This window comes from Zingiber officinale, chromosome 4B (assembly GCF_018446385.1).
Source record: "Zingiber officinale cultivar Zhangliang chromosome 4B, Zo_v1.1, whole genome shotgun sequence".
In the NCBI taxonomy this organism is placed as follows: Eukaryota; Viridiplantae; Streptophyta; class Magnoliopsida; order Zingiberales; family Zingiberaceae; genus Zingiber; species Zingiber officinale.
Genome location: NC_055993.1, coordinates 140,485,037 through 140,500,470, shown reverse-complemented (window position 1 = coordinate 140,500,470; position 15,434 = coordinate 140,485,037). Strand labels below are relative to the sequence as shown.

Sequence of the window (15,434 nt, the reverse complement as noted above, 5' to 3'; positions counted from 1 at the left end):
ATGGCAAGAATTAGACGATCTGTTCTTACAGTCATTTTGTTGATCTTTCTCTTTCACACATCTTCAGGTTTTACAGACTTTGTTTCGGTGTAAACATTCTCACTTCATTGCTTCCTCAAGTGATAGCTTTCTACTTGTTTTAGCAGGCGATGCTGAGCTTGCTCTGGATGCATCTGAGCCACCAAACCCTGCATACTTATGGTCAAAGGTAATTCTGATTCAAATTTTGAAATAAAAGTGGATCCATAATGAGTAAATTGCAGGTCAGAGAATATGTGTTCTATGCTTCTTTTTTGCTAGATGGAAACTAGAGGAGAATTGGAGTTTACAAAGCTAGACTATGACTATGGAGGACATAATGGAAAACATGAACATATAAAAGGAAAGCCAGGAGGAACTAGCAGCAAGAATCCATAGAGGAGGCATTTGCAGTGGAACAAATTAACATGTCTGAGAAATTATGGAAATTGTGTATCTTGCTGTTTCAGTATCAGCCTCAATCCATATTGATGCAGGAAAAACAGCTATTATGTTCCAAATCCATAATATGATTTTTCTCTTTCCCTACTAGTTTTAGGCATTTAGTTGTCTAGTATAAGGAGATAATACCTTGTCTAGATGGTTGGTGGTTCTTTATATGGATGTCTTCAACATTCACCTCTTCTTGATGGAACAAGAGAATCTCTTCAATGAGGAACCAGATGGTAGTTTGCCTTCGCATCTTGTTCTTCAAAGGTTGCTGTGAATGCCATTTTAACACCATGGCATTTTCATGTTTACATTTTCTCAGCCCGGTTGAACACTCACATTGAGATCACCGTGGCATTTTCATGTTTAGATTTTTTCAGCCCCATTGAACAGTCACATTGAGATTACCAAGACAAAAACACACACAAAAAAAAAAGAAAAAAATACAGAAAAGGAAAGGATAAAGATATGTGAGTTCATATGATGAAAGCTCAAGCTGCCTGACAAGCCTCACTCTAGTCACGACAAGTCTTCTTACTTCAATCCATAATTTTCCACTTTCTACTGTGTACTTATGCCTAATAAACTAGGAGCCACTAAGGTAACTCTTGTCAACGTCTAATTCACTTACCTAAGATTCTAAAAAACAGCAACATTGAGATGATTTTCACAACAAACTAGCAAACCTTCAACATACACTTAACCTGTATTGAAATGCCTTGTGGCAACAATGTGATGGTCAAACTCCGAACTTTCACAGGAGCTTCCGAGGTTTGTAATCACATCATGAACAGATAATCTGATTATAGAAGCTCCAGATGACCTAGAGATATCCATGCACTCCTCCAAATCAGAGTCACAAGCCAACATGACCCACTCATGATCATCATCAAGATACTTTATATCAAATATACCCACTTCCAGTTTGAACCTCTTAGAAATTTCATCTTTTAGAGCAACAACACCAGCATCAATCGGCAAACGGAATCTGATTATGTCGTCTTTGTAACTTGCCTTGATGATGAGCGTGTTATTTTCTTGCAGTGCCAAGTTTTTTGATGCAGTATCATTCAGAACCATAGCACATCCATCCTGAGAAGCTTCTCCTCTAAAAGAGCAAAGATTTTTCAAATCTTTTGAGCTCCCTGAATCTTTGATTAGCATTTCAACTGGTTCTTGAGGTTCTACAATAATAGGACTAGGAAGAGAATTCTGGTTAAACAAATTCTGATTGCAAGTGTTTTCTAATATGAATTTTGAGGAAGGGTCAACATCCAATGCTTGATTTGCATCAAGATCTGGTTGATTACTTGTAAAGATCTCATTGGCTGGACTGCCCTGGCATGAACCTTGAGAAGTAGGGGCATCAATGCTGTCATCCGAAGAGCTTCCTGATTTTAAACAGCGATAATCCTTGGCAGGTCTTTGATGTGGACCTGCATCATCAACATTTATCTGAAGAGGAACAAATTTTTTCTGCAAATCATCTCTATCATAAGGCTTCTCTGGTGAAAACTCTCTTCCCTTCATACCTTCGTTTATGTCCTTCAAGCTTTCTGTATTAACAGGCCATGGAATAGAATCAATAGTCGCAGGTAGTGGGCCTGCTAGAGAAGTCAAATCCAATGCCCCTGCCCCTTGAACTGACTCAATGACATGCTTAAGCTTTGAAAGAGAACGATTGACCTTATTGATTTTCCTAGATGGCCATCTGGAAATTCCATGATGCCTACAAATGCGCTTCATAGTAGTTGGGCAAACTGTCATATAAGAAGATTTGAATTGTCAGTTATTGAAACGAGTAAAAGTAATTAGATATGTTTCAGTGGCTGCAAATGATTCACAGATAACTAATGTGTCTTAACTGTCAACAATGTAGCGGCATATGTAACTAAATACCCATGTATTGGCAGTTACCATCATACAACTATAATTACAGTGATTTTATTGTGCTACTGAACTCATGCATATAAATGCAAATAACATGGACAAGGAAGATACAAAATTTTCAGAAACTTACCGCCAAGGCTCCGTGCAGCATCTTTGAGACTTCCTGAGAAGTATTGTTGCAAAACCTCTAAACTGATCATCTTTTCTGCCTTACCTCTTCGCTTCCCAGGTGTTTTGATAGCTTTCTTGGCCGACAATGTTGAATCTGAAATAATGTCGCCATCAGTCTTGACATTAGGATCTGTAGTCGCAGATGGTTCGTGCAAATCTGGAGATTCGTTATTGTCATTTGACAATTTGTCATTTTCTCCAGCCTCCCAGATATTATTTTCAGACAAAACATAAAGACCAGTATCGTGGTGTTGACTGGATAGGCATCCGTGTTGCAGCTCATAGTTGTCATCTGTAACAAGATCGCCAAGTTCAAGAGATATTGCTTCTCGAAACTCCATATCAGTTATGATTTTCAAATTCTGGAAACACTGTTTTAACAAAGCTGAAATGGACTTCAACATATTTTGTTGCTCAGCAGAGCTTTTACATTCAGCTGGGAGAAAGAATTCCAATATGTAATCATCATCTCCCGAGTAGATGCTTCGTAAGCATATGGCGAGACATCCAGCTAACCCAAACATTCTAGCATAGTGTACAAGAGGATACTCACTTTTACAATACTTGGTAATATCTCCAGAGAAGCATGGCCTGCGCAGTGCAAATGCCCTGCCAGCCACCCCTTGTCCCTTCTGTAGATGATGTTCTACACAGGCTTCTCTAAAGCCCCATTGGTGAGAATCAACAATATAAAAAGCAACATCTGTAGTTGACATGCAGACTTGTCCCATGCAACTTCCATCAAAGCTTGAACAAGTCTTCTTAACCCCACCACCCTGAGCCAGAATAGTCCTATGTCTACAAGGAACCCAAGCCTGAGCAAGAGGCAACTTTTGTGCTTCACAGACAACAGTTAGAATTTCAAGAATTTCAGCAAGAGCTGCTTGGCGTCCGTCATTAGAAATCTGGTGATGCAGGAATCAACCTAATAAAATTCTAAGTAAATTATAAAAACACAACAAAGATTTTTCTCGAGAAGAAACGACTCACCACAGCATTTGCAACATCCATGATTTCAGAGCTTTTCAAATTTACAGTCTGCAAGATGATAATAGAAACAAAGTTCATTAGAATGAATACTAGAAGGATAAGGAAATAATTTTTCTATAAAGCCAAATTAAGTTGAAAGACAAAAAAAAGTTACTAAAAACCAGATCAGCTGATTGTATGCCGCAAACTCTAAATTATGCAAATAGCAGTTCTACCATGAAGATTAGTTGCACTTAACCAACCCTTTGAAAACTTTTGGCATTGTTTCTCTCTTTCTTAAAGCATGCATTCCTCACTCAAAGATGATAAAATGTATAACAACTTTGAAAGTTCGAACACTTTTGACTGAGAAAATTTTTATTCTAGCTCAAAGATAGTCTTTGTATATAGAGAGAGAAAAGGAAAAGTTGGCTACTACAAAATAATATAATGAGATCCAAGTATTCACATAACTAGCACAAGGCTGGAGTGAAGACAAAACTGAAGAGCTAGCCCAATTACTTTGGATTATATTGTCTACACAAGATTCCTTTCTCCATATTATAATTGGGCAAGAAATTTCATGTTTTTTTGTTGGAAATAATGATCACATATGACTATATAATAAGGTTTTGATTGACTTGTAACTGGTTAAATATGTGAGTCTGCTATTTAAAGGAGAACCTATTGGCTTGCACTAACAGATTAAGGGCGCAACAATTACTAATGCAATAAAACAGGTGAAGGATTAAGAATACAAATTTATAAAGGTGCCAAAATTTCTGAGTTAAGGCATTCTGAGAACATAAACTTAGCTGATACAAGGTGGAACCATATCTCCTATATGTTGGCTGCCATATTAACACATCCTAATTTAAACAAGTAGTTCCTAAAAGAAGAACAAAACACTAGGGCAACAAATATTCTCCTTGAATTTACTATTCTCATAAAAGGAACTAGTAACTTGCTGCTCTTAGTTGTGGTGGTCTACCCTCAGAGAATGATCAAGATTATATTGTCTAATGAGATTGCAATACAGTATTTTTGTTGAATGTGATATTTCTTATAAAAGGAGCTAGTGTCTTGTTGCTCTTAGTTGTTAACATCTGCCATCCGAAAAGCGTCAAGAGTATATTGTCTAATAACATTGCAATTCTTGATAGATTGAAGCATGGTTCACAATTTATGGCTATATGGCATACTTTATTCCATCAACAGATGTATATGACTTATCACACCCAATACTTTGATCCTATAGTCCAAGCAAGATGGGTGGTTCTTTGGGGCTAAAAGACTAAAGAACTATAACAAAACATTAGATACGTACAAAGAAGTGTATCTACCTCAAGCGCTTTGCAAACTTTATCAACATCATAGGCATAGTTGATCTTTTGTGATGTCATGACGAGCTCAACCACAGCAATGCAGGACTGACCATCTGGTTCAAAAACTGGCAATGCCAAGGTCCCCTGAATGTTATAAAGAAGGGCATAGTTAAGACGCTGATACTCCTTGCTACTATAGTACTGCACATTTGGTGTCCATTCTGGCATTCTTTTGGTAAAGACGCGACCAGGCAGACCAAGATATGAATCATCCTCTCCCTCATCTACAGAAAATATGTACATCAGAGATACTGTCCTGTACTGAAGGAGCTTTGTAGTCTGAGGATCAAGAACGAAGGGCTGCCCTGAAGTGGTAAGAACACATCGGTCGCCATTCTTTACAGGTGCCCACACCTGAACTAGCACATGCTGATCTGTGGACTCCTTAAAGCACCGTAGTGCCTGTGTCATCCTCTCTTTGATCACACACGATGCCTCCACATGCTCCTCTTTTGCTGGAAGTTGAAGCTGCCTTTCGTTGCCCTTGGCTCCATTGGCCTTTGCAGGTATTGTATCTGCAACATCTAAATCACAGCAAATCAGCAACCGATTGCAGAAAACAAAACAAAAAAAAAAAAATGTCCAGAGAAAGACAAAAACAAAATAGTCCGCACCACTCCGAAAACTGAAAATAAATCTGCGAATGCTTGAAACAATGTTTGACGTGCGTGTGTAGCGATAGAAGATTATCAATTTCCAATTTTATACCAACAGGAAGATTATTCAAGTTCCGTAATTCACAAGAACAAGGAGCCTGTAATATGGGAAATAAACGCAGAGCATCTTTCCTTGAAATCTTACCGTGTATAAGAACAAAAGTCGATACCTTTAAGCAGCTAAAAAGAAAAAAAAAAAAACTATAGCAGAAATACAAATCAACAAATACTACGGAAAAACGAAAATACGGCTGCTACTTTTAGGATTGAGAAAAAATAGCCGTTCCCGTACTTTTACTTATAATGAACTCCACTTTGGTAAAATGGTGAAATTGACAAATTTGTCAAATCTTTTCTGCAGAAAGACGTTGGAAGAAACAACGTCCCCTCCAGTACTACCTTTGTAAAGCTAAAGGCAACTTATTTATGACACTTAAGATATAATTAATGATCGAAAGTTAATAAAAAGGAATGTCATTGGCGAGTTTCCAAACACAGCACAAAGACAGGGAAAAGGCAAACGATCCGTAGACACTGATATAACAGGAAGATCCGACGAGAAGCCGGCGAGATCTAAACAGAACGGCAAAGGTCAAATCCAGAAAGGGCGGGATCTGACCGTTGAAAAATGCCGAATCCCCGGCGAGAGCGCTCGACACTTCGGCAGCTCTTTCCTCCACGATCCACAGAGGCGAAGAAGACTGCCCGATAGATAGCGAGAGCGGCGTCGGAAACGGAGGGGGAAGAGAAGGGGAGGAGGAGATCAGAAAGGGGGACAGGGGGATCGCAGCGAAGGAGCTCTGATCGAAGGGCGGCCACGGGGAGCCGTCGAGGTCGAGGTCCATGATCGGGCGCGAGGAGTCGCCGCTAGGGTCGGACATCGTAAGGAGTGAGCTGCGGCGGAAGCGGGCGGAGGCGACGACTGATGGCGGTGGCTCCTTGGAGGTCAGCCATTCATCGAGATACCCGGGGAGTACAGATAACAGGGTGTGCAAGGTGGGGCCTTGATAATCGACGGTTGACATGAGTCGAATCAGATCATGACGGCTGTGGAGAAATGGTAACGCTATGACGTCATCTGGTTCGTCGTGTAATTCATATTAGTGGGTAATCAGGATGATCAAGGCTAATAACACTAAATAAATCTCATAATTTGTATTAGCGCTGTTTCATTAGTCGCCCACTAACCGAGGACCTTTCATTATCCGATCGACCATCGCATTGAAGTGCGGGCGGAGATATTTAAAGAATATTTTGTTTTACTTTATTAGTTTATTTATTTTTATAAGATAAAATATTTTCTTCTTTTATTAATATTAATGGAATGGATATCATTTATTTAAGCAGTGGCAAAATTGAATAATATTTTTTTTTTCTTATAATAGGTAGGAATTATTTTTTTTCTTTTCTTTTCTTTTATGATTTTTTTTATTCCTTTCATTACATTTTCATTTTATTTTATCTTACTATTTTAGTAAAAAATCTCTCCCCTTTACTAACTAATTTTGGTGAAATCTAAAATAAATTTACGTTAATATCCTTTTTCTTATTCACACTAAAAATAATTCTAAAATTTATTAGTAATTCCACCAGTGAAATAATCAGTGATCTAGAGTTCGAGACTTGACTGCGGCTAGGGATGGCAATGGGTCGGGTTCGGGTCGGATTCTATATCCTCCGTCCCCATACCCATCGGGTATAGGATCTCCGATGGGTATACGCATACCCATTAAAGGATTGAATATCTTCTATACTTTTAATTTTTCTTCTTTCTATCTAAACACTTTACATGAACTATCTTTATGTTTTGGCACAAATTAGAGTTTGGCAAGTAAATTTTGTAATTACACCCGAAAAATTTTGCAATCACCCCTACTGTAATTGCATAGTTCATGTAAAGTATTAAAATTTTCTTTAATATATGTATATATATTATCTAATCGGGTATTCGGGTCGGGTATCGGGTATTAATAGTCCCTCCATACCCTCCTCCATTCGGGTCGGGTATTGGATCCTCCATCGGGTTCGGGTGGAATTGCCATCCCTAACTGCGGCATTATGAATTTTTCTCATCATTAATTTTCTCTAGTTGTTTTATATAAAAAAAATATATAGTTCTGTTTAGTCTCACATCTTATAATTGACAATACTATGATTAAAGAAACTTTTATAAATATTTTAGGCCGATAATGTTAAAAAAATATATTCTCTTAGTTTTTTTTACTAAGATAAGTATACTATTAAATTAAATTAATTTTTTTCATAGGGAAGTCGTAAGGGTGACATTTGAAAATCCAAACAATTCGTATTTTCAAATAATCAAATTTTCAAAAGTAAAGTACTTTACCCTAATGACTCTACTTTAATATTTTAATGCTAAAATATTTTAATTAATATAATTTCATTATAAATAGTCTATATTACACATGCAATGCGTGTGCACGATCACTAGTATGAATAATAAATTTATCCAATTCATAAATTAAATTATTTGATGTGTTTTAAAATTTTTAATTACTTTTCAAACTGATTAAGTTTTATTCTAATCTCTATTCAAAATTTATACTATTGCATTAATTATATATAAGGTAAGTGAAGGAGATATAATTAAGATAATGATGGAATAAAAAAAGTTGTACATTTGTGGATGATGTATAGTTGGTAGCTGGGGCAGTGGTTCATGGTGAGCGTCGCCCGCCAGGGATCCGAGGAAGTGGAAAGCCGGGAATTTGAGGAACTGGAGGCAAGTTCCTCGGTGGCAACAATGGGTTCGGAGGCAAGTTGATTGGTGGTAAAAGGGGATTTGGAGGCAGAGGAACGGGAGGCAAGTTCAACGGCGGCAACAATGGATTGGGAGGCAAGTTGATTGGTGGTAAAAGGGGATTTGGAGGCAGAGGAACGGGAGGCAAGTTCAACGGCGGCAACAATGGATTGGGAGGCAAGTTGATTGGTGGTAAAAGGGGATTTGGAGGCAGAGGAACGGGAGGCAAATTCAACGGCGGCAATAATGGATTCGGAGGCAAGTTGATTGGTGGTGAAATTGGATTTAGAGGTAAGTTGATCGGCGGCAACAATGGGCTCAGCGGTATTGGCGACGGCGGAGCTCCGCTGGTGCTAGGCGGTGATGGTATTAGTGATGGAATGATTGGAGGCAAGTTTATCGGTGGCAACAACGAGCTAGGTGGAGTTGAAGCTCCTCCTGCACTAGGCGGTGGCAATGGTGTTAGTGACGGAATGATCGGAGGTAAGTTGATTGGTGGTAGCAGTGAGCTAGGCGATGATGGTGGTGTCAGTGATGGGATAATTGGAGGCAAGTTCAACGGCGGCAACAGTGAGCTAGGTGGTGTTGAAGCTCCACTAGCGGTAGGCGGTGATGGTGGCGTTAGTGATGGGATAATTGGAGGCAAGTTCAACGGCGGCAACAGTGAGCTAGGTGGTGTTGAAGCTCCACTAGCGGTAGGCGGTGATGGTGGCGTTAGTGATGGAATAATTGGAGGCAAGTTGAACGGCGGCAATAGTGAACTAGGCGGCGTCGGAGCTCCACTGGCACTAGGCGATGGTGGTGGTGTTATTGATGGAATAATTGGAGGCAAGTTGAACGGTGGCAATAGTGAACTAGGCGGTGATGATGGCGACGACGATGGAATAATTGGAGGCAAGTTGAACGGTGGCAATATTGGGCTAGGCGAGATCGGACCTCCTTCAATACCAGAAGGAGATGGTGGCGTTAACGATGGAATAATTGGAGGCAAATTGAATGGCGGCAACAATGAGCTAGATGGTGGTGAAGGTGCTAACGATGGTGGTGATGGTGTTAACGATGGAATGATGGGAGGTAAATTAAACGGAGGTAGGAGTGAGCTAGGCAGGGGCGAAGCTTCTCCGGTGCTAGGAGGTGATGGTGGTGTTAATGATGGAATGATGGGAGGCAAATTGAACGGTGGCAACAAAGGCGAAGTTCCTTCAGTGTTAGGAGATGATGGCGGCGTTAGTGACGGAATTATGGGAGGCAAGTTAAATGGCGGCGGCAACAATGAGCTAGATGGTGATGGTGGCGTTAATGATGGAATAATCGGAGGCAAGTTGAGTGGCGGCAACAGTGAACTAGGCGGTAGCAATGGCGTAAGCGGTGGAATAATCGGAGGTAAGTTGAATGGCGGCAACAATGAGCTTGGTGGGATCGGACCTCCTTCAGATGTCGGTGGAGGCGGCGTTAGAGATGGAATAATCGGAGGCAAGTTGAACGGCGGCAACAATGAACCTGCAGGTGGCAGTGATGGTGTCAGCGGTGGAATAATCGGAGGCAAATTGAACGGCGGCAACAATGAACCCGCAGGCGGAAGTGATGGTGCCGGCGGTGGAATAATCGGAGGCAAGTTGAACGGCGGCAACAATGAACCCGCAGGCGGAAGTGATGGTGTCGGCGGTGGAATAATCGGAGGCAAGTTAAACGGCGGCAACAATGAACCCGCAGGCGGAAGTGATGGTGTCGGCGGTGGAATAATCGGAGGCACGTTGAACGGCGGCAACAATGAGCTTGGCGGGATCGGAGGTCCTTCAGCATTAGGCGATGACGGTGGCGGAGGTAAGTTGAACGGGGGAGCTCCTTCAGTGCTAGGCGATGACGGCGGCGACAGAAACGGAATTGGAGGCAGAAGCGAAGACTTTGGCAGAGGAAGGAAGGCGGTCAAGCGTCTGGCGGCATGAGCTCCCAAAGCAGAGGAGCAAAGGAGGATGCAGAGAAGCGACAGGATCCTGACCTCCATTGAGGTCGTCTGAGGAGTTTTATCGAACAGGTTGTGGGTGGTGGTTTATCTGACACAGGTATATATAGAGGCGAGAGGCGAGGATGAAGGCGCGCAGCATTGAGTTCCGTTTGGTGGCGTTGCACCGCCGGAGAAGAAAGCATGCAAAAATATAATAAAATAAACAAAACAAAATAATAAAAAATACACCATGATGCGTACACAAAATAAATAAAAAATCTTTAAAGAGCTTTTCTAGGCGACGGGGAGGTTAATCAGTTGATTTTTGCACATCTCCTATTTATTGCCAATTTTGAAGAGGCGATTTCATTATCTACTATATTATTTTATATATGTGTACGTGGTTCTAAAATATTATAAAATTAAAATTTTAATGTTGCTTAAACTATATCTTAGGTAATAATGAAGCAAATGAAATTTTGCTTGTGAGTGAGAATAAAGTTTTTTTTTTTTAGATATAAGGATTGCATGTAAAATTAAAATTATGATTGGGGATTTTTTTTAATTTATTATAAATTAGGGTAATTTTGCATGCAGTTTCTAATAAAAAACTCAACTTTACATGTAGTCTCCGATCAAAATCTTTGTTTCCATTCCCTAGTCAAAAATAATAGACACTAATTTACCTAATTATCCTTGATATTTTAGTATAAAAAGTCCAAAAAATGAGTATAATTTTTTTTAAATTCAGCACGTTAAATTAGAATTCAGTATATTTTCTATCAAATTGAGCACGACTCTTTTTCCACTTTAATTAGATGAAAAATATACTAGATTTTCTTTAAATGATAACCAATTAGATAGAAAATATACTAGATTTTCTTTGAATTGTGATGAATTTAGAATAAATTATATTAAGTAGGAAAAAAATCATTCTATCAAATTGAGCACGACTCTTTTTCCATTTTAATTAGATAAAAAATATACTAGATTTTCTTTAAATGATAATCAATTAGATATAAAATATACTAGATTTTCTTTGAATTGTGTTGAATTTAGAAGGAATTATATTAAGTAGAAAAAAAAAAATCATGTTCAATTTGATAGAAAATATACTAAATCTAGTTTAAAGTGTCGAATTTAAAAAAAATTATACTTATTTTTAGATTTTTTATACCTAAAAAAAAATATGATGGGCCAATTTTGATAGAAATATATTGGATTATTATTTAAAGTATTGAATTTTGATAGAAATATACTGGATTCTAATTTAAAGTGCTGAATTTAAGAGAAATTATACTCATTTTTGAATTTTTTATACCTAAAAAATCTAAAGGGTAATTAGGTAATGATATTTGCATGAGGGAATTGAAGTAAATAAAACTTTACATGTAAGAAATGAGAATAAAGTTTTTTAAGATATAGGGACGGTATGTAAAATTAAAATTATGATTAATTTTTTTTTTGATTTATCATAAATTATAACTTAGCTGCTATTTATCAAAATTCATTTTATTATTTAATTTACATGCACATGAATCTGTTGCAAAATTTTCAGTCTTGAAAGAGAATACAATTTTGTCTGAAATTTATTAAGAAAATGGATCTCTGTAATTATTATGAGGTGACTTGTGGAATATGTGCTTTAAATTTATATCGACTCATTAATTATGTCGTCTTGGGAAAGTTTGGTGCAATTGCCTGGATGTTTAGTTATCCTTATTTTGATGTTTTATATATCTTAATTTATTTATAGTCCACCGACCGTACGGGCAATTTTTTATTTTATTTTAATGTAGGCGTATTATTTTTCATCAAGATATTTTATTTTATTCCAATATGCAGGCGTCATCGTTAAGAATGATAATTTAAGTTGATGGATTATAAATTAATTTGTTGACGCATAACTCATTCAATCTCAATCTTAATATGATTTATATAATAAATAGGTCAAAAACTCAAAATCAATAATGTTAAGTATAATTAAATAAAATAAATAATGAGATTAATAATGATCTCCATAGTCCCTTCGACTCGACATGCAAGCTCAGAGCTAAGGCCCTAAGCGAGCCGAGCAAGTTAAACTTTAGGAGGTTATTTAATACAGTAATTAAGTTGGACTTCAAATAAATTAAGTTTTTAAATTAATTATTCAAATTGAACTTCATTTATTTTTTATAAGTTTGAATTTTATTCGTTTAGATATTATCGAGCTCTTAATTCAAATTTGGTTTGAGTTTGGTTCAAACTTGACTAGAGCGTGATTCGAGCTTAGTCCGTTTAGATGTTATCGAGTTTTTAATTCAAGATTATTTGATTATTTGAAAATTTTAATTATTTAATTGTTATTGAGTTTGATAATTTAAACTTATTTATTTATTTTATTATTTATTTAGTATATTGGATAGAATTTTATTAATAAATATGATTAATGAATATTGTTCACGAATATTAACGAGTTGAACACATATATATATTTAAATTTATTTATTTATTTAATTTTATATATATTAAACGTTCATAAATAAACTCACTTCCATGTAACTTGGTTTCGTATTGATAGACAGAGATGAATTTATGTCAGAGTTGTACTGGGCTTAGCTAAGCCCACCGCAGATATATGATTAATTACCAATAGTTGTTACAATTCTCGCGGGAGCCCACAGATCGTCGAAATGAATTTGATTCATTTTCTCATGCTACACTGTTTATTAAATATAACATCAAATCAAATGGAAACAAGTCACACAATAAACTATGAAAAAAAATCATAAATATCTATGTTTTTTATTTTTCTCTCCCCAAATCAATAAAACAAATGGCATTCTCTTTGGGGTTTTTTCGCCACTGAATGTCCTTTTAAATTATTCCTTAAAAAAAATCTATAAACCATTTAAACGATTTAAATCCTATAATAATTTTATTACATAAAAAAAATAACAAATGGCATTCTCTAGATAAAATGAAGATAAATGTCTCCTTTGTGTTAGCTAACTAGCTAGGAGACAACTTTTAGATGTATATATCAATGGAAATGGACCTTATGAAAATTATATTTCTTAAGGTCACGTTGCATGCATGCCTTCAACTCCTTTTTCAAGGCTCGTTGCTAAAAAATTATCTTCACTTGGTTAGATCCATATAATTAATACATGTAATTCTTCTATATATATATAAGTATTTTGCCGACGTAAACGCTTCTTAATTCTCTCGTCGATCGATCGGCCAAATTGCATTCACAATTATATTTCACCATGCATCGCCATAAATTAAATATTGATCACACACTAAAAAATAAATGCATTTATTTAACGGTAAATTAGAAAAAAATCTCAATCATGATGTTAACTTTGTATGTAATCCTCATATCAAAAAAATTTTATTTCCACTTCTTACATGTAAAATATTACTTGTTTCAATTCCCTCATACAAATATTGTTACCTAAATTACCCCTCAGATTTTTTAGGTACAAAAGTCCAAAATTAAATATAAAAAGTTCCAAAAAGAGTATAACTTTTCTTAAAGTCAACACTTTATATTAAAATCAAGTATATTTTCTATCCAAATTATCCCTCTTATATTATAGGTATAAAAAGTCTAAAAACAAGTATAATTCCTGTTAAATTCAGCATTTTACACTAGAATCCAGTACTCTATATTAGGATCGAGTATATTTTCTATCGAAATTAATCCTCATATTTTTCGGTACAAATAGTCTAAAAATGAATATAATTCCTATTAAATTCAACACATTAAACTAAAATCGAGTATATTTTGAGGTGAAAAAAGAATCGTACTAAATTTGATAGAAAATATACTAGATTCTAAGTTAATATACTCAATTTAAGAGGATTTATACTGATTTTTAGACTTTTTGTACCTAAAAATATCATGAACAATTAAGTAAATATGTTTAACTGGGGAGTGAAAATAAAGATTTTTATAGATGAATAATACGTGCAAAAATTTATTTACCAACAAAGACTGCATATAAAATTACCTTTTATTTAATGTCGGGGAAGCTATTGATCAAAGCACAATTTGAACATAATTCTGATACTCGAAGCAATATAATTATTTGCTTGATTTATTCAGATGTTTAGAGCGAAAAGACGTTGGAAATTATTGTCCTCTGTGTATATTAATATATATATATATATATTATAGTTTATTCATGGTTTGGCCGGCGGCGACGGCTGGAAGCTGGGAATCTGAGGGAGGCCGATCATCGCCGATGGCAAAAGTGGCTTTGGCGGCAGGAGCGACGGCGTCGGCGTCTGCATCTTGGGCGGCAGGAAAGGGATTGGAGGGAGGAGAGACGACTTCGATGGCAGCAGTGGGTTGGACGCCACCAGACGCGACGACGGCGTCGGCGTCCTCTTCTTCCGCGGCAGGAAGGGAATGGGAGGCAGGCGAGACTTGGACGGCTTCAGTGGTTTCGTCACCAGACGCGACGGCGTCGGCGTCCTCTTCTTCCGAGGCAGAAAGGGAATGGGAGGCAGGCGAAACTTGGACGGCTTCAGCGGTTTCGACACCAGAAGCGACGGCATCGGCTTCGAGGGCAACCCTGGCTTCGGTGGCAGAAGCGACGACGACCGGGGGGGATTGGGAGGCTGGATAGACACCGGCGGAAGAAGCGACGGTTTAGGCAGAGGAATGAAGACGGTCAAGTGCCTGGCGGCGCTAACAGAGGAGCAGAGGAAGAAGAGGAAGAAGAAGAAGAAGAGGAGCAGCGACAGGACTCTGACTTCCATTAATTATCGTTCTCAGAGGAACTCAATCGATCGAACAGTCGGTGGGTGTGGTTTGCTCGATTCCTAGCTCTGCATTTATACAGAGGAGGGTGGCGTTGGATCGCCGGAACAGGGCAGCAGGAAGAGGAGCAAACGCTCATGAATATTTATTATTATTATTATTATTACTTTTTTCAATAAAGAATTTCTGTACGTAGTTATTTATTTGGCGACGGGTAGATTACTCAGTCCGTGCGTACCTCCACGTGTCGATTAATTATTAAAGCATCCAAGTATCGTTATGAGAAGCTCGATCGTTAACCGTTGAAATTCTTATTTAATTATTAGCGTGCTATAGGAATTTTAATTACGGTGTATTTATAGGAATTTTATCTGATTTTATTATTCGATTATTTTTTTTTAAATGACTAAAGTTTGCTATGGCGAATGACATT

At 37.3% G+C, this 15,434-nt stretch overlaps 3 protein-coding genes across 4 annotated transcripts; 1 reads left to right on the top strand and 2 right to left on the bottom strand.

The window, feature by feature from the left end:
• Window positions 1-922: 922 nt before the first annotated feature.
• On the bottom strand, window positions 923-6,520 carry LOC121977182 (protein NLP3-like). Of its 2 annotated transcripts, none has more exons than XM_042529748.1 (5): window positions 6,159-6,520; window positions 4,842-5,398; window positions 3,520-3,567; window positions 2,489-3,434; window positions 923-2,228 (listed from the first exon to the last, which is right to left on the bottom strand). In XM_042529748.1, exons 1-5 carry the CDS (start codon window positions 6,418-6,420, stop codon window positions 1,168-1,170), a joined length of 2,874 nt encoding a protein of 957 aa, XP_042385682.1. In that variant the 5' UTR covers window positions 6,421-6,520; the 3' UTR covers window positions 923-1,167. The 2 variants fall into 2 exon arrangements, with proteins under 2 accessions (XP_042385682.1, XP_042385683.1); XM_042529749.1 differs by having other exon boundaries at window positions 3,523-3,567.
• A 1,699-nt stretch (window positions 6,521-8,219) lies between these two features.
• On the top strand, window positions 8,220-10,246 carry LOC121978779 (glycine-rich cell wall structural protein 1-like). Its single transcript, XM_042531075.1, has 3 exons — window positions 8,220-8,307; window positions 8,349-8,849; window positions 8,943-10,246. Exons 1-3 carry the CDS (start codon window positions 8,220-8,222, stop codon window positions 10,244-10,246), a joined length of 1,893 nt encoding a protein of 630 aa, XP_042387009.1.
• Window positions 10,247-14,418: 4,172 nt separating this feature from the next.
• On the bottom strand, window positions 14,419-15,000 carry LOC121978778 (proline-rich receptor-like protein kinase PERK2). Its single transcript, XM_042531073.1, has one exon. It carries the CDS (start codon window positions 14,998-15,000, stop codon window positions 14,419-14,421), a length of 582 nt encoding a protein of 193 aa, XP_042387007.1.
• Between the last annotated feature and the right edge of the window lie 434 nt (window positions 15,001-15,434).